The 20,075-nt window shown below is 35.6% G+C and overlaps 2 protein-coding genes across 3 annotated transcripts in view; one reads left to right on the forward strand and one right to left on the reverse strand.

Moving 5' to 3' along the window:
* Nucleotides 1-20,075, forward strand: part of Il1rapl1 (interleukin 1 receptor accessory protein like 1) — a 1,210,730-nt gene that overhangs the window by 1,037,294 nt on the left and 153,361 nt on the right. The window lies entirely within an intron of this gene.
* LOC104854683 (protein phosphatase inhibitor 2-like) lies at nt 11,662-12,371 on the reverse strand. The gene has a single exon (XM_033760432.1). It carries the CDS (start codon nt 12,254-12,256, stop codon nt 11,834-11,836), a length of 423 nt encoding a protein of 140 aa, XP_033616323.1. The 5' UTR covers nt 12,257-12,371; the 3' UTR covers nt 11,662-11,833.

A 20,075-nucleotide genomic window follows, 5' to 3' on the forward strand; every position in this document is an offset into this window, starting at 1 on the left:
AAAGTGTGCTCCATCTCTTACTTCCTCCTCATTTTTTTCCATTACTATATCAAAAAAAATTTTTAAAGGTTCTTTCTTGCACTTTGTTCTTCAGTGTAAGGAACAAATGGTATACTGTGAAAGCTAAAGTGCATACCAAGTGAAGAAACTTGATAGGAGACATTTTGCATGAAAATATGAATCAATATAGTAGGCAGATTTATTGAATGCTCACTATGGGTCAGATATAATGGTATGTTCCTCATAGAATTAGCACAAGCCTGTGAGTTAGGTATTACTGTATCATTCTCCATACTGCACAGGTGAGGAAATGACAATACACTAAAGGTAACAGCTAACAAGTGACAGAGCTGGACTTCAAACTTGGATAGATTCAAGAATCACTTCATTAGTACTCTAGCCAACTAGATAGCATTCATTACCACCGGCACCTTACCAGAAACTTTAAATAGACTTATGTAATACATGACAACTTCATCCTATAGCCTTTTATGCGTGAATAACTGTCTCTCGGTGTCCAACTTTCTGCTTCAGATTCACAGATCATTACTGACCTAAAATATTGTCATTTGTGTCTTAGTTTGTGGAAGAAAAGGATTCACTGGGAAGTTCCACAGATGAAATCAGGATTGTGTGTCTTACAGATGTATGAATTTCATTTCATTATCTATCCATATTATTTTTTCCTATCTGCCATGTCATTCCACTAAAAAGAATGTTGGCCTTGTGGTTTCTGAGGTTTTTGGGGCTATGACTGCTAAGTATGAGTTTGAAATCTTTGAAGTAGAGATTTTAGAGATAAAGTTGTGTCTACACAACTTATGTCTACACAAAATATGTCTACCTTTGATTGACATGGGTAAGAATAATTTTATCACAGATTAGAGTTGTTCATTTTGACAATGTTGTATGCTTTCTAAAGAATATTCTATCATATCATTTCATATATCAAGGTTACTATGGATAACTTTTTAAATACAAAGAAGTAAAAAGTCATTCTTTCATGTTTTGTAGATTTAAACCCACCCATTACCAATATAGTTGCACAGGAAATTAATGAAGGCTTTGCTGTAGATGCAATTTTTGGTAGGGCTTCTCTGGTTTTTGAATTCCCGTTATTAGAAGGAAAGAATCAGAAAAACCAAATGAATGTTTCTTCCCTCACTTGGTCTTCAGTAGTTCAGGGTCACCGTTTGGAAAATCATAAGACACTGTAATGGTTTGAATAAATAGTAGAGAGCGGACCACTTTAATCTGGGCTGTCTATTTGCTTCCACCTTCAGTTGCAGCTACATTTTTATGAGAAAGAACCAGCAAAGATTTCTGAATTATATCATGCTAAATTACCATTTTTCTCTATCCTTGAAAAGAAATCTCAAAAATGCCTCTCAAAATGTCAAATTAATTAACTGTCAATTTTATTATAAAATCATGATGATGAGATAGTTATGGTGTGACAGTACGATCAGAAAGTATCTGTTCACCCACAAATGAAGTACATATTAGTAATATATAAATGATCATGTCACTCTCACAAACCATTTAGGAGTTCTCCCTTATATACACATCTATAAGTGTGGGCATTTGTATATGTGGCAAGCTTAGCAGAGGAATCAAATTCTTCTAAATGTGCTTCTTCTTATCATTCTTACTTGAAGTTCTGACAGTGTATGGTGAAAGCCAATGTCAAGTAGAGCCCTTAACTTCATTACCATGATTTATACTAAATTGAACCAATTGCTTTATTCATTTTATTTTAGGTTTGGATTTTAAGTGCATTCTGTACAGGATAGTGGATAGAAATTAATTTCTATTCATTTCCTTTTTTGTTTGTTGTTGGAACCGAGGATAGAAAGAGGTTGACAGCAAAAATGAGTCCTGGTTAGTCTCCCCTCCTGTTTCTTTAGCCTTTGATAAGTAGACACTTTCCACTTTCATTTCCAGTAGTGTTTATCATAGAGAGAATGCACGTACTTCTCCAGTTGCTAGGAAGCCCTGTGGGTCATTATTATTACCATTTCCTCATGAATTCTTTTAAAGATATCCTGCAATAACATTATAACTTCAGAATAGCTTTACCCCTTGCTCCCTATTTAATGTCATTTCTAGTTTTAAAATATTACTTGGAAGACAGTTGATAATAAAATGGTAAAACCCTTTTTCTACTCAAAATGTGAGAATGTGAAATAGTAGATGTAGAAGGAAATATAAGCAAATACACAATTAACTCTTAACCTACAACTGCATTGAAATTTTTAACAGAGTCCAAGGCTACATCAGGTGAAGAGTTTCCTTCCAAAGACTTGTCCTTAATTGTTTTCTTTCTGAGTTTTGTACAAGGAAATAGAGCTGGCACTAAAGACAAAGACAGTTCAATTCTGTTTTCACCACTGTTTTTCTGTTGATTTCCAGCAGTGCCAAGGGCTTTCATTACTTATTCAAAAACCTGGTGTGCTGCCCTTCCATTTTACTCTGTATGTGTAACCACATATTTTTATCACTTGGGAATTGGCTTTTGAGTTTTTATAGTGAGGCTCTTTTATCTGACACTGAATGGTAGCTTTTGCATAATTGCATTTAGATTTAGAGATTAAAGCTTAAAACTTAATTATGACTCCAACTACATAAGAGTTTAATTGCGATTTAATATTTTGATTCAGTACAGCTCAACTCCTGAGTTCTTGCTAAATTGTCTGTCACTGAATTCATCCTTGTCATTATCTTGGACATCAGTGCTTTTTCGGAGTTACAGGCTGTAGCAAAATTGCTATGCCGTCCTGACTTCTGAGTTAATCTTTAGAAAGGATATAGGCTAATGATGACATAAACATTTTTCCAGTTTGTCTGAGTTAATAAATGCCTTCATGTGTGTATATACATATATATGTAAGGATAGACATATATGCACGCATGTATGTATTTATGTGTGTGCTTCTGTGCACATATATACAGATGCATACTGATGTATCTTGCTATGCTAGAGTCTAAAAAAATCTAATTAAAAAAATTTATCTATGAAGCCCGATTTAAAATGATAAAATTGATGAAGCCTGCTTTACTGATTTCTCAGTAAAATGTCCCATGCAAACACAGTATTATCTACATATATAGACCATACTATTCATACAACAGACTCACAAATATGCAAATAATGACACTGATAATAGTGTAGTTATGTAGATGTTCTGATGTGAAAATCTACTCTTTATGAAAACCCTTCATTCCTTTAGTAGTATTTTTTCTTTCTCCTCTTTCCTTCATCATCCTTTTCCTCTCCCCTCTTGTCTCTTTCCCTCCCTCCTTCTTCTCCCATTCCTTTGCTCTCTCTTTCAAAATAAATGGGTAAATAGATCTCTTCAGGAAAAAATGGGATTTACAAATGTGAATTGATCAAGGAAGCAGCTGTTTTTGCTGGGCTATGAGGAACTGACCAGTGTACATCAACTCTTGTGTCATCAGTGGAAAGTTTCCACTCTCATTGGGGTCACTGCAATCTCAGGAGGAACACATATGACATTTCAGAGGAAAGTTGAAGAGGATTTGTAAACTTTGCATGTAATTACGCAAGACATTCATAGTAAAACCTGAATAAGCTGCTTGCATAAACATTAAAGAATTATAATAAACACTTAAAGTATACACTAGTATTGTGCTAAAGTGTCACTGCTTATTTCTGTCCCCCCCTACGTAAAAATGACACATGCAATAACCATAATTGTGGATATAAATATTTAGGGATAGAGATCCTCCATATACAAAGAATTGTTTGTTATATTGACATGACTAACTTTGGACTGAAAATGTGTTTCCAGAGAAGAACGTGGTTGAACATTCTCTACCAAGTATTAGTGAGATGCTTGTGTTGGTAAAACATAGAGGCATATCTGGAATCTATCTCCAGCCTAACTTTATACCAGGTAGCCCCACTTTGATGTGCTTTAAAGTTGGATCTCCATTGGTGCTCTCCTTTGAAACAAAATGCTCCCCTTACTTAAGATGTGGGAAAATAATGTAGTAATTGATGGGTGCATTTCCACTCGAAGAATACTTTTCCTTGTTGTACTGCACAGGAAGAACTGAAGCTTTACAGTGAAAATAAAGTGTGCTATAAAAGTATTTGAAACCTAAACAGAATCATTAAGATTTTTATTTTATGACTTGAACGTATTAATTAAGGAAAGCAGTCATAATCAGTGGAAGAAAAGAGGCAGATGAAGACTTTGTTGGGAATGGCAAACTGAGAATGGGAATATTTTCAAGGGCTCGAAGCTTGAGAGAGTCATTATACCTACTTTTTTTTCAATTTTCCAGTTGCTACTTTCATTAGTCCTATCCTTATTAATCATCATTGGAGTTGTTTTCGAGCTTTACAGTAACTTAAATAGCCAGGGGAGAGAAATCTATAGTTATTAGACAAACGAATGAGGAAAGGAAGCAGGGAGATGAGAGAATAGTGCGCTTTTATGTACGGATATGCTGAGGAGGAAATTGCTACCCTGTGGGAAGCAAAAAGGGAAAACATAAAGGTCATATGCTGTTCCATAGTGATTTATGGAAGAAACTCATCAACTAGTCATTCACTTAATATTTTCAGAACAGAGCACATTGTATGGGTACAATACAGTAGTGGAAAGGCAGTTGCTGGTGAATAAAAACTGCCTGAGTCCTTCAGTCTACAGAAATGACAATTGTGTTAGTCACTTTCTCATCACTGGGATGAAATACCAACACCTTCACACTCACAAGACAAAGGAGGAGAGGTTTATTCTAGTGCATGGTGTTTAGACGTTTTAGTCGATAGGCAGCTCATCTCATAGTCAGAAGGGCCATGTGGAAGGGCAGAGGGTAGCTGCTCAACTCATGGTGGCCAAGAAACAGAGAACCAAGAAAGGAGCCAGGGAGAGAAATGTGTCCTTCCAGGTGGTCAACAATGAGCCACCTCTTTTCACCCACTCTCCCTCCTGAAAGCACATTCAGCACTTGACTCTTAATCCACGGATGAGTATAATGTCCCCGTCACCTTCCATCACCTTCCCAAAGGCCCCTCTGAATACATGAACCTTTTGGAGGGACATGACAGACCTAAACATAACAATAATCATAGACAAAAGAAACACATAAGTGCCAAAAAGAGGTACATTCTAGCACGAAAACCTCTGAGAAGGCACCTGTCATAGTGTTGATACTGATCAAAAGCTTCTCTGAAGAAATAATGTTTGAGTTGAGACCTGAACACTGAATGAGAGTTCCCTTATGTACTCAGTAAGAGCGATACTAATTCAGGGAGAAGGGAAGGTTAAACTCAGGAGTGTATGTTACATTTTATAAATATAAACTAGAATCTATTCATTCTTTTGTCTTTCCATACTAAAGTGATAAAAAAATCATTCTTCCAGTTAAAACAGAGAACTTTTGACAATAATTTTCAACCCTACCCTCTCTTCCACTGTGCAACCCTTTTATCCACCTTTCTCAACCCTTTCCATCTCCAGATCTCTCTGCACGTCACCCCTGACACTCAATCCTTGACTTGATTCACTGTCGCTTATTGATGATCCGATGGCTTTCAAGAATTGACTCTTAGAAGTATTTGTTCATGATACCCTGAGCAAAAACCCATTCAGTGACGTAGCCCTGACAAAAGAATCTCTGTATGTACTCTCTGGTATGACCTAGACTTCTCCTTATTTCTTAAAAAGTCTCTTCATGTTCTTGCCACATACAATTCCTTGCTAATTTCTAAACATAGTCAGTATTCAGAGTGCAGGAACTTTCCTGATGCCTGCTCATGCTTGCTCTCCTAAACACTAACCACAGTTTGTCTCATCCAGCCTGTTGTTTCACGGGTCGTCATCCTCAGAAATAACCTGGCTTTCCCCCTTGTAATCACAACGCTTTTACCTGTCTCTTCTCCTCCTGAGCATTTATTTCCTGCACCCTACCTTATCTTGTAATGTGTCAGATACATTCTCTCCAAATAGATTTTAAGTTCCATACGGTTCACAAATTTGTCTCATTTTCACCTTCCATTTATGCCTAGTTTTTATAATTTTCTATAAGTGGAACTAGAAGTTTGTATTTTAGACTTTTAGCAACATCCTGGAACTTAGGGGGACGGGCTGGGAAGAGAAGATAGCTAAAGTATTCTTTTTTTTTTTTTTTGATTTTTTTGAGACAGGGTCTCACTATGTAGTTGAGACTGACCTGGAACTCACCAGGCTGGTCTCAAACTCACATTGATCCTCCTGCCTCAGCCTCCCGAGTGCTGGGATTATAGGTGTGCGCCACCACGCCTGGCTAGTTAAATTATTCCTAAAGAAAGGAATTCGAAGTTCTCCATCTGTCTCTCTTACTCTCTGTGTGCCTATCCCTGTCTCTCCCTCCCTCTCTCTCTCCCTCCCTCCCTCTCTCTCCTCTCTCTCTCTCTCTCTCTCTCTCTCTCTCTCTCTTTCTCCCTCTCTCCCTCTCTCCCTCAACTGTGTGCAATGGCAAGAGAAAATAAATCCTCGCCTATGGTAAGCAAGCTCCATACACTGAGCTCCATATTTGATGTCCAAAACTTCCCTTAGCAAAATGGAAGATTTATGATCCCAGACCTAACGCTAGTGCACATAATTCATTCTTTCCAGGGATAGCGAGTGATTGCTGACTTGGGATCAGGTACAAGTAAGCCTAAAACTGTCAGATTCGGGCATGCTACTTAATTCATCGATAACGGTGTCTCATGACCCAAGCAAGGCCTACACATGGGATGGCTTCTATTTAAGACTGTTTCCCCAATGATGACATTAATTACACATACGAATCCGGGACTGGAGAGCTACTAGATTTTTAACCTTTGTATTTAAATTCTTATTTCATCCTGAACTAGTCCCTTGTACAAATCAAAGCACATACAGGCAGGATAACAAATGACAATCATTTGGGGGTTTGTAGCAACCAAAAACATATTTCTGTGAAAATGGAAGTGCACAAGAAGGCAGCCATCTGTTGTTTTAAAAACAACAGAACTATATTTAAATCTATCATGTAAGGTTTGGGCATTGAAAGCAGGGGCAGAATTGTTTATAGTCATATAAATAGGGGAAGCTTTTGTGTTTGTCTTTGTCTATGTTAATGTGATTAGATAGCTATTACTGACTGAAAATAGTTAATATTCAATGACAGACAAGATTGGCTGAAAGTTGCCCTATTTTTAATAGTTTGTGAGCCACATGGATATGTCTGCTCAGAAGGTTCTTATCTTTTCTTTTTATTTTGAGTGGCATGAAGTTCAAATATAGTCCTTGGTAAAGCCATAAGAATCTGTGATAAGAGAAATCATTAGAGGAGCCTGAACTTTTTCTCCTGAATCAAAGTTTGAAACGTGTAAGTCATAAAAGAATTAACAATATGAATAATTGTAAAAGAATTTTAACAAAGCCCATTCTAATGTGAGTTAGATTTCAACTAAAAAGCATTCTTCCAGATATGCAATACAATGGAAACTATTGTTCTATTATTAATTGTTTTACTTGTTAATAATACCTTCCGAGCATTTTATTGTAATTCTTGATTCATTTTCAATGTTTATGAGAGGAATTTCATAAGTTAGTCTTGTAAATGGCTTTCATTTATTCCATATCATGTAGATTTTACGTTTTACTAATGAAAAATATTGTGATACATATTCCTTGGAAGAAATAATAATTTGATATCACAGGCGGTATTTTTACAGAGGTTAGTGAGCTACGTCTCACATATATACAAGATGTGATCAAAATATACAGTGAACATTTTAATTTTAATAAGTATGACAGTAAAAGACACATGACCATTAAGGCACCTTAAAATACTCCCCTCGTTTCAAACACACTTTTCCCATCTTTCTTGCCATTTTCTGAAGCAGTTCTGGAAGTCTGTCAGTATCTCTGCAAGTGTCATCCAAAGTCAGTGAAAGCTGTTGCTGAGCGCCATTCAATGGAAAGGCAGCCCTCCTACATTGGGTGCCCATCCACCTTATTCACTGGGTCTGGCACCATGGAACTTCTGGCTGTTCCCTCCAGGTCAAAATGATGGTGAAATGTAAATGTTTTGAATCAATTCAAAACATTAAAGCAGCCATAACAAAGCAATGGAAGAAACTCTGGAAAAAGGACTATCAGAACTGCTTTAGAAATCAGCAATGCTGGCCAGGCGTGGTGGCGCAAGCCTATAATCCCAGCACTCAGGAGGTTGAGGCAGGAGGATCGCTGCAGCCTGTCTACATAGTGAATTCCAGGTCAGTCTCAACTACCTAGTGAGACTCTCTCTCAAAAAACAGAAAAAAACAAGACAGAAATCAGCAATGCTAAGATAAGTGTGGTTGAAGTAAAAGGTGAGTGTTTTGAGGGGGACTAATATAAATATACCCTTTCCTGTAATAATTTTTAAAACATTAAACATTCGCCATATTTTTAATCACACCTCATATTTTCATTAATGTGCATTGTAGTTTGAAAACATGAAAACATACATTGATTACCAATACTTTGCCAACATTAAATGTTCACATTTTGGTCTGCTTTTATACAGTGTGGGAGTAAATATCACACATCCAAAGTAAGTTGTAGATCACAATGTCAAGATACTTAAAATATGGGGGTGCCCCTGGGGAAAAATATTTTTTAAATTGACTATATTTATAAGGTCATGATTAAAAACTGTGAACTATTTCTATCTGAGAGAATGTATGACCTAATGTTTTAGATTTGGAATATCTTCCACTCTAATGTGAATTCTATGAAATCAGGTGCTAGGTATGCCTGTATGCCCCAAAACTATCACAGTTTTTGGCACTTATGTGCTCAACAAATACTTCTCTGAATGGATGAGTGAACATCTTTTGTCTTTTTCTTTATCCTGGTAATTGTCTCTCCTAAAATCCTGTAATAGCCAGAACAGCCATTTTTCTATTTGATACCAGAAAAAACCTTCCAACGTTATCAGCCTAAGCTTTTCAATATTATACCCCCCTTTTTTAAGAGACCACACTATAATATCCTCACTAGTAACAGCTAAGAAGCAGAAATTCACATGTTGGGATTTTTCACTCATAAATACTTATAAAGTGAGAACATGAAGCCAACTGCATCTCTTAAGACAGAATATAAACTATGGAGTATTATTAAGAATTTCAAATCTTATGGGAGGAATCGCTTTGGGATAGAAGTTAGTTTTAAGTCAATGCTTCTTAAACTTTAATGTTCCTGGTGATCATGTTAAAATGCAAATTTTTATTCAGTAGATTGTAAATGGTATTTCAATCCACATTTCTAATAAGCACTCAGGTCATACTGATGCTGCTGGCCCATGCAAAAAGCTTTGTGAAGTGAGATATTAAACAACTGCTTAAACCGTTTTATTTTATATGTGTGTGTGAGTGTGTGTGTATGTGATACTTACTTGGATTAAGAATTTTGCAGTGATAGACTTGAAAGGACTTGAAATATGATCTATTGTCTCATTTTACACAATTATTCTCTAGAGTCCATAGTACTCAATGACATATATCAATGAGTGTCAGGAAATGGAAACACAGCTACTAAACTAGATTTTGTGTGTGTTTATATGTGTGTGTGAGTGTGTGTGTATGTGATACTTACTTGGATTAAGAATTTTGCAGTGATAGACTTGAAAGGACTTGAAATATGATCTATTGTCTCATTTTACACAATTATTCTCTAGAGTCCATAGTACTCAATGACATATATCAATGAGTGTCAGGAAATGGAAACACAGCTACTAAACTAGATTTTGTGTGTGTGTGTGCGTGTGTGTGTGTATATCGGGGATTGAACTCGGGTCTTTGTGCTTGCAAGGCAGGCCACCGAACTGCTAAGCTACATCCCCAGCCTGCTACTAAACTACACTTGCACAAGCTCCTTCTTTTCTTATAGCTCAACATAAAGCATAATTCCTAGATAAAGAATATAACTACAAATAAATAGTCGTGTCATGTGTGGAATGCTAAACTTCTAAAATTATTTTTATATTTCTTACCAGTGTTTTATTAGACACTGTAGAAAGTAGTAATCGATATTGGAGAAGGTCCTGAAGTGATCGGAAAATCAGCTCTCGATGGAAAGCAGAGTCCTGATAAGCAGTGGGAACAATTGAAGTTGTAAGGAGCCTTTAGGAAATGGGCACAGAGACAGGTTACAAGTACGAACGCAGTGAGTGGAAATAGGGAGGAATCAGAAAAGTCACCGAGAGATATAATTTGTGAAGGAACTTTGGGGATGAGTGCTTAGAGAATGAGGTGTTCTGGAGGTACAGAACTTGGGAATGAGTGAAGAAATTATGCCTAAAACAAAATCATGCTTTCTAGGAAGGAAACTGTACTCTGCCTCATATGTCCCTGGGAAACGTCTAAACTTTCTGTCATAAAATATTATTCCCCCAAAAATTAATTGGGTATTTCAGCCAAAAAATATTTGGCAATCATTACTATCATTTTTATTATTATTATTATTATTACTATTATAAATAATATTTTCAAATTGTGAGGGACCTCATGATACTTTGTACCTAAGAATATTTCTAAAAAACAAAACAAAGCAACAGACAATAACAGTGATTTAATACAAGAGAAATGAACATTTATTTTAGTTTGTTCCCTTTACTGTGATAAAGAATTGCCAAACCAACATTAGAAAAAAAAATAGTGCAAGCTGTTGTCATCCTGGAAAACACATTAACTACATAGGGTAATCGTGTAAAAAATAGAACTGAATTTTATAGCTGCTCTGGAGGATAAAAGCCTATTCTGAGTGTTGGCTAAAGCCCTTATAAACAGTGTACATCACACAGGCCTTATCTGAGTCACACCTCCCCAAAGACATCTGCCAGTTTAGGAGAATACCTAGGTAGGCACTCATACTTAACACACAATTTAATTTTGTTTTCATATGTGTTATGTGTCATATTTCATTGTTAGCATATGTTTTATGTACTATATTTCTTTTTTTTTTTTTTTTCAAGTTTTAACCTAAGTTTTTTTTTTTTTTTTTTGCAAGTTTAACCTAAGTTTTGGTGAGAAAAATTTCAGTCCTTTCCTTGTAAGCACAAAGGAATTCAACAGAAATTTTTTGGAGGCAGTAACCAGAAAATATAACAGCAACTCTTGGAATCCTTCTCAAACAGACAAACCACGCTGAAGACAACTGTTAAAAATACTTTTCTGCCTGAGTATTTATCAACCTCTATGTTCTGTTGTTTCAATTGGCTTTTGGTAAAAAACAAAAAGCCCGACCCACTTTTTGGAAGAGGTACCACATCTACAAATGATGAAAATAAATTAGTTTCCCTCCCCCTAAAAGATGTTAACTTCTAACGCATACAAAAAACTATATCATATCTCATACAAATTAATCGGTGTTCTTACAAAAGTAAAGCAGCTTTGGACTGATAACATTGTACTGTACTGTGGTGAAGTATGAGACAAGAAAATATGCATTCATTAGGCAATTTCAGTCCAATCAGTCTCTAAGGTTAACATTTAATTCTTAGCAATGTATAATAAACTGGTATTTATACTTAAGTAAAAATCTGTGGAGAGCAAGAAGCAGTGCATTATAGTAACAGGATATTTATTTGAAAACTGCAGTGCAGTACAAAGTTCTATGAACTTTGGGATCTGTTTTGCTGTTAATCACCTGTCCTAAGTCCTTGCTATGAGTTAATATTCATGCTCTCTCCATCGGCAGTCTCTGAAATTTCCTTATCTTCCCCATTATCACTTAGGTCTTTGAAATTAGCTGTCTAGCTACCTTGACATTTACTTCTTCGTTGTAGCAGATCTTTATTTTGATTTCTAATCGTTGCTCTTTTTTCCTTTAATCTGTGGTGGTGAGTGATCATGATCCTCTCGTGCACCGCTTTCTTGCTCTAGAGTCTGATAATTTGACTCTGAGCCTTCAGCAGCAGCTGATTGCTTAGCTGAGACATCTGGAGTTAGGGCTTGAGTGAGTTCGATGTCCATACCAGTGTCTTCATAATTATCTACAATATTAAGAGAAGTAGTACTTGATTCATCTACATAGTCTATGGCGGCTGCGTACTGAGTTGCCAGGATGTTCATTTCATCCCACCTCTGGGATTTGACGATCCGGCGTGACTCTTCGGTGGAACCCACCACTGAGGAAGAAGTCCCAGCGGTCTTGTTCTTCAAGATCCCCTTAATGGGCCGGGGCGAAGCCGTGGAGTCCCCGGCCGGCGGGTCAGGCTTTTGGCTCATAGTTGCTGCTGGTGGAGGGCCCAAGAAGAGAAGGTCGGCTGCTCACAGGGACCAGCCCCGTAGCCGCAGATCCAGCTTATGGGCCTGAAGTGACCGGACTGGCTGTTTCAGGAACAACTCCTGGCATCGCGATCACGACACAATGACCGTGACGTCATAGTCGACACCGCGCGTGGAGAGTGTCCTCTTATATTTCATTTTTACTGTTTGCCTTCCTGGTTCATGATTCCAGTTTATCTGTAAGTTCACATTTATAAGAGCAAGTAATGTATGTATTTATTCCTACTACATGTCCCATCCCTAAAATAGAAACCCACCCTGGCCCTATTCACTTTTGTATAAGCCACTCTGTGTACCAGTATGTGAGCTTCTTATACAAAATATTGAGAGTAGTATTCTGCATTTCTGAATTGCACTGTCAATCAATACAAATGCACGTACCATGTAATTAAACTGAGATCGCATTTGGTTTAATACAAATGTGTTAATTTATAATTTTATTGGAGGGTTATTAAACATAAATTTGTATTTTTGAAGAATATATGCAGAGATGAGGTATCATGAGCAGCTTATGAAGTTCAGAATTAAAATAGGATTTAAATAATTAAAAATAGAAGCCATTGCAGTTTATGGACTTTCTTCTCATCTGAAAAAAAAAAGTGATAGTGGGGTTTCCAGCTGAGAGGAAGAGTTGCAAAAAACATTTTGTTCCACCTAGTTAATTCTTTCCTACATGTGCTATATTCATTGTATCCATTTTAAAAGCAAATGAGCCATCTCCATCTTCTTGCATTTGTGGCAAATTCTTGATGTGCCAATTTCAGATTGTATGCATCTTGGAGAGAATAAGTTGCTCTAATCTTGATTATAATTTTAAGTTAAAAGAATGAAATTAGTTCAATATGGGGACCTTGATAGGTTGCACTAGTCAGTCTATTACTGCTTCTGCTGACAAAAATAGAAAAATTTTCTGTACACAAAAGGATAAAGTCATGCATATTTTAAACTGCATAATGCTATGAATTCTACTGGACTTCAATTCAATCAAGAAATCAGTTCAAGGAATCTAAAATTCTTTGATAAATGTGTTGTTACTGGAAAGGTCAGCCACGTTGCTAGTAATTAAAGAAAGCTTTCAATAAAACTATGTTTATTATGAAAGCAGATACTTTCCAAATGAGAGTATAAGAATGGGTCATATATCATTCTCGATCAGATAAATTAAGATCAAACAATGAGTTATCATTATCCAGCAATTAGAATAACAAACGTTTGAAAGAATGATAATACCTAGTGTTGCAAATATATGGGGTTTATATGGAGCAAGTGAGACACTTAAACTTCATGATCGGGAATGAAAACTAGAATAATCAACTTGGAAAAAGTTGGACAGTTTCTTGTAAAGTTAAGTATACATGTACTTACCCATGAATACTCCTAAGTATTCACCCAAAGAAACTAAAAGGTGCATCAACATAGAAGACATTTTCACAAGTATTTGTCACAGATTTATTCATAATATCCTCAATCTAGTGTCACAAACACAGTATGGACAACGACTCAACAAAAAAAAAAGCAAACAAATGGATCGTACGCGTGAGGACATGACAGATTTTGAAGCATTATGTGGAGCAAAGAATCCAGACATAAAGAGGCATGTGGGCAGTAATGAATAAACTAAGCCATGGTCATAGAAATCAAATTAGTCACTCCTGGTCACAAGGGAATTTTCTGAGGTAATGAGGATATGCTGTACGTAGTATTTTATAAGAAATGTTAATACATTCAAAAGTCTGAGCTTGGAGAACTTTGATTTTACATTCCTAGGAGATCATCTAAATATCGAAGCTACAGAGATAGAAGAGAAAGCACCGTGTAGTATCATTGTGCTGCTCCCATAAAAATGGAGGTAGGATCGAATGATAAGGTATTTATTTATTAACCCACTTGTTATTAGAGTATAAACTCTTTTAGGCATTGGGAATACAGATTTAGTATCTGGTCTCACCTAACACGCACTTATTTCATTTGGTCGCAACATACGGTAAGCAAATATCAAATAAATATGATGATTGCAAATAAATGCTATAAAGGATATAAGAGTACTCAGTCAGGAAAGATAGTACAAATCCATTGTTCTGAGAAAAATATACCAGGTAGAGGAAAGTATAAATGTAAAAGCCCCAGGATAAGAAAGAAATTGGAAACTATTATGGAGTTTTGAGTTGGTTGTATTATCTATTTCTGTTTTTTTAATACAAGGTCTTGTTTAATATGTGTATTAAAAGAAGGGGAAGTAAGAAGCATGAGCACACTTTTTAAGTACCTTGCAATAAAAAGAAAGTGAAAAGACCAGTTAAAAGGTTATCACAATAGCTCAGGTTAAAAAAAAATGATTGGCAGCTTCAATTTGGAAAGTAACAATAGAGACAAACAAAAGTGGATACTTTCAAATTTGATTTTAGAGTTAGATCTGACAGGACTTAATAACAAGTACGATATGGAGAAATACATGAATGGAATGGAGAAACCAAAATGATCCATGGGCCTTTGCTTGAGATTCTTGCCATTTACAAAGATGAAAAAGTCTGGGTGAATAAGCTGGATTTCATTGTAGAAAGGGCCAAGGGTTTATCATTCAGAGGCTTCAGGAAGAAGATAACACTCCAAAATCTGCTAATATGAGGAGATGCTGAAAGCATGTAAAAACTGCAAGAATAGTTGCTACACTTTTGAGCTCGTACCCATAGGGAGTTATTGCTATGCCTAGGAAATAAGGGGCACAAAGAACAAATATTTGTGATGGTGGAGTGGGAGGTCCTTTGATGGGAGAGTATGTCTTCAGTAGAGAAGCTCAATAAACCTGTGGAAGTACAGAAGAGAGGGACCTTCCTTTGTTTTGTGGCTGGAGAATATTTTCCTTAAACAAAACCAGTCAAATATGAATGGATATAGTATATGGGAGGTGGTAAGGCATGCGGAATATGAGAAGTGAGGAGTAGCCAGTGGCAATCACACTACACTCAGAGTTATGAAACTGAATCTAAAAGGGCAAGGAATTCTGTTTACTCTAAAAATATATTAAACTTCACCAGGCAATCTAAGTTACAATAACAACATGGAAATTTTGCAAGAACATAGAATTTTTGTTACCAAAAGAATTAAATTGGGAGGCTTTGCTAGCAATGTGTTAGTCGTGTGTCATTTAAAAATATTTATTACAGGGAGTGGGTCCTCTTAAAAGTTACTTTTTAAGTACTCATTGCTTAGTTAAGAGATAACCTATCAGAAAAACCGTGAAGAGGTGTTATGGGTTGCCTAAAACTTACAGACAACTTCTACCTTGTAAAGGATCTTGAGAGTGCTAGACAGATGGAAATGAAGAACACATCCGTTTCTTTACCATTAAGACCTTGCATAGGTGTTTGTGACATTTGGAGCTAGGATAAAAAATCAGGTTTTATTCCATATGCTCAAAATCTCTATTATTTTTGTCAGTATAGCTTTGTAATTCTCATATGTAATTCTATTTCTGTATTTTGCTAGAATTGTCCAACAAAGACAGCATCTTTACATTTCATAATGAAAGCTATGCAAGGGTCACATTGGCCATTATAAGTTTGGTTAGAAGGCACTATTATCAAAGCACTGAAAATTTTTGAAGATACACTCATTTTAAACAGTTATTTACTGCTTGTCTCATATTTATTCCTCTGAAATACTTTATCCGTCACTACGAATTGATCAATTACTGACAGGTAATATGGACATTGAAAGAAAGCAGGATTTAAATTCTGTATCTTTATATGCTTTTGCAAGTACAGATTATTCAGTTAAGTTATGTTATCTGAATTTGTTTTGAACTGAAGAACATTCATTGGATCCAAGAGATATACTAAATACCTGCTGTGATCCAGTCACTCTCCTAAGCACTTGGACTATGTCCATGAACAAAGTAGACTCAGATACTTGTTGGGTGGATATATTCTACTGACAATAAATAATAAACGTAATAGAAATTAACCACATGCTAAATTCTAAAGTGATACATGCTGTGGAAATATAGTGCATGCACAAAATAAAGCAATACCCATCAAACTCATAAAATAATTTTTTCTTTTTTTGTTACCAGGAATTGAACTCAGGAACTTGCTCTTGCAAGGCAGGTGCAGTGGCACTGCAACACATGCCCAGCCCTCATGAAGTAATAGTGACCCCACTCTAATATCATCTCTCTGAACTCAGAAGTGTATCTTGTAGTTATCAAATACATAAATATTTAAATGGTCAGGCCAAATCTTTATTAGCTATTACTGACACATTCATACTTGGTATGTTAAACGTGTGGATCACTAAATACATTCAAATAGGCCAGTCTTTCAACTTTCTTTAACATGCCTCTCCCAATGTTTCCAACAAAGAGACTAAAAGAAAAAATAGATAATTTCATTGTATAATAAATTAGGTTATATTTATCAGAACTATTTACTGGTCCATCATTTGTCTTAGTGTGTGCATATGATTAAGGCATTGAATCTGAAACATAACGAAGTATGCCTTGCTTAATTTTTAAGGAATTCTTTTCACAATGAATTTCAATTAATATCAACGTCTCTTTCTAGTCTTAAAAATAAAGGGAAATAATATTTTATGTGCATGTCGGATTTGAAGAAATTCTATGCACACGAGGATGAATCTGCTTTATATTTTCCTTTTTATTAAAGTTCATGGAGAATTGATGAAGTTACATTTCATGATGCCAAGTCTCTAAGCAAAATTCTCCAGCATGACAACTGCTAGATAAGTGAACTGAGGGCAGTCATTCCCTTAGGCAGTGGGCAAGCTGCCCAGTTATGAACCCTAAACTCAGTCTGTCAAAAATAAAAGGATATATGATACTAGTGTCTATTACCTTTGACTTCCTTTTGACCAGGTTTTTTCTATGTTAAGAGTCGAATTTTTATTCCAAGGTACACTGGAAAATACAAAAATGATAATCCCACACTAGGTTATCATTATCTTTGGAAAAATTACATTTCCTGCTATTTTCCTGGCATTTTTTTTGTTGTTGTTGTTTTGCTTGGTTTTTGTCTTTGTTTTTTAAATTGGGGATCCAACTCAGGACCTTTCAGTCTGGCAGTATTTTGAGATAAAACAACATTTTTCGACAAATTGAAAAATTTATTTTCTCCAGATGAACTGCATTTGACATCAGATTTGTGCTTCTTCTAATTTGTCTATGCTTTCAAGAAAACTAGTGAAAAATTCCTTGTATTTATTTTCAATTAGTTTTCATGAGATTTAGTTTTTTTCAGAATTTTAAGGTGTTTTATTTGGGAGGGGTAGAGGAAAGGAAAGAAGGGAAAGGAAAAAATATGAGAAAAGGAAAGAATGGAAAGAGTCTTTGTAGATAGGGAGGGGTGGAAGGGTTTGAAGGAAGGGCAGGGGAAAGGGGAACAAAATAAGAACCAAGTTACAGCACTGTAAAGGTACAAGTTCCCAATGATGAATGTAACTGTATTGTATACCTAAAATGTATCAATAAACTTAATGGAAGGAAAAAAGAAAAAGAATCTAGCAAGAGAGCCAGGTTTTTAGCTGAGGATCTGCCGCCTGCCTACAAGCACAAGGTCTCAAGTTTGATCCCTGGTACAAAAAAAAAAAATCAAAACAAAACAAAACAAAACAAAATAATCTATCAAGAAACATACCATTAAGCATTTGAACTTCTCAGATAAAAGCTGATATTTGAGATAGTCATAATATTAGGCAGTGTTTTCTGATCATAAAAAGATAGTGACTTTGGGAAGACTAATTATATCTGTCAGCCATTTGATTAACATTCATGAGTCTAATATTTGATGAATTTTTCTCTGCTATTTTTCTATCAGGTACATGACTCACGATACTAAGGTAGTGCACAATTGGCATCAACATTTTAATTCCACCCTGTCTGTGGAGTCTGTTTCTTTAAAGGAAATAGAATTGCTTTTTAATGTTTTGGTGAAATTATATGACTCCTTTGGAAAAGTTACCAGTAGATTTACCACAAATTACAGCAATATATTTAGTTATTTATAAAATGTTTCACTCTTTTTCCTATTTTCTGTAGGTTTATTTCCTTTTAATGTCTCTTTAATTCCCCTTATTTAAAGCTTAATCCTCAAATATTTATGCTTCTTATTTCAAACTATAAAATATGTGCTTACTACTATTATCTTTTCTAAAAAATCATCCAGAATCCCTACAATTTAATCACACATCTAGTCAGTAACTAATTTAACAGAATATGGAAAATTTTCAATTCTGGTAAAACACTTGTCTAAAAATCTATGGCTTTTTAGAAATGCCTATATGGCATATTTTTTTTTCTTTTTTTTTTATTGAGTTTATTGGTACATTTAGGGATACAGTACAGTTACATTCATTGTTGGGATCATGTACCTTTACATGGTAAGTCTTGATTCTCATTTTTTTCCCCTTACCTCTGCCCTCCCTTCACCCCCTCCTCCCCTCCCCATCTACAAACACTTTATTTTCATCTTTTCATTCTCTCACATTTTTTTCTTTTCCCTTTTTGTTCTTCCCCTACGTTTATTTGGCCTTTTAGGTTTTATATTCTCATTGTATGTATCAAATAAAATCAAAGCAGACATTAGATATTACATATTCTCAAACCCAACAACTTTGGTGCTATTCTTCTTTTTTTCTTTTCTATTGCTTCTACTAGTAAATCCATTAACTCCTATTGGTTATATCACAAAAGTGCTCCTATGTCTGTACAGAAGTCTTCCCTTCCCTCTTTTTACAAGCTTCCTTGCTGGTTTCTCTCAAATCCATTTTCTACCTAGCAGAGAAAGTCAGTATTTAAAGGTAAATTGAATATATCATTTTCCTACTTGAAGCTGCTCACTGACTTCTTAGAATTGAGTATAAAGTATTTATCATGCTCAGGCGGTGCATATATCAACCAGGCTTTGCTGCTGCTGCTTCTTTTCTTTAATCTCATCTCCTGACACTTCCCTGTCTGGTTACATACCAAGCTAACTCCCTTCTTGGGACCTTGGCTCTTGCTGAACCCTTTATATACTGGAGCTCTTTCTCAGTCTCATGTTTTGTCTTTATTCATCCCTCAAGTTCGAGCTCAGACATCATCCCGCCAAAGAAACCATCCTGCCCAAAGTAACCTCAAGTCAATTAAGTAATCTCAAGTCAATTTCTGTAAGGTCTTTCCATGGTATTTGTTTTGTATCCATTAGCTCCATCTGAAATTTCCTGTGCATGTATTTGTCTATTGTCTGCACCTGTAACTCTCCCATTGCACTTACAATTTCCAAAAAGTAGGGTTTCTATTTTACTCAGAGCAATATTCAACATCCAAGGTCGAAACCTAGCATGTAGTCCATGCTCTTTATAGATGTGCTTTGATCAATATATTAATATGCCAAAACTCCTAGAAGGTAGCAAACATTTATTTTCTTGAAACATTAGTTCTCAAATAGTTCAACTTGTGAAGCTGTTATGTTTCCTGGAAATCCCTTACTCTTCATGAACACTCTCCTTTAAAACTGACTCAGTGTTCTCAGGCTTTTCTGCCTATTAAGGTCACATTTCCTCACAGTAAAATTTAATTTTGGTAAAATATTCAATAGTTCTGGAGTAATATGCATAATGTTTGCATTGCATTGGAAATAGGAGATAAACTATGTGGTATGATTTCAAGGGTTTTGGAAAGTATCTAAACCTTTCCTTGTACCTTCTACTGTCTACCCCCCCCCACTGTCGGTACAATTTAGGTATACAATACAGACATTCATCA

This window comes from Fukomys damarensis, unplaced genomic scaffold, assembly GCF_012274545.1.
Source record: "Fukomys damarensis isolate Sample0158 unplaced genomic scaffold, DMR_v1.0_HiC HiC_scaffold_39, whole genome shotgun sequence".
Taxonomy (NCBI): Eukaryota; Metazoa; Chordata; class Mammalia; order Rodentia; family Bathyergidae; genus Fukomys; species Fukomys damarensis.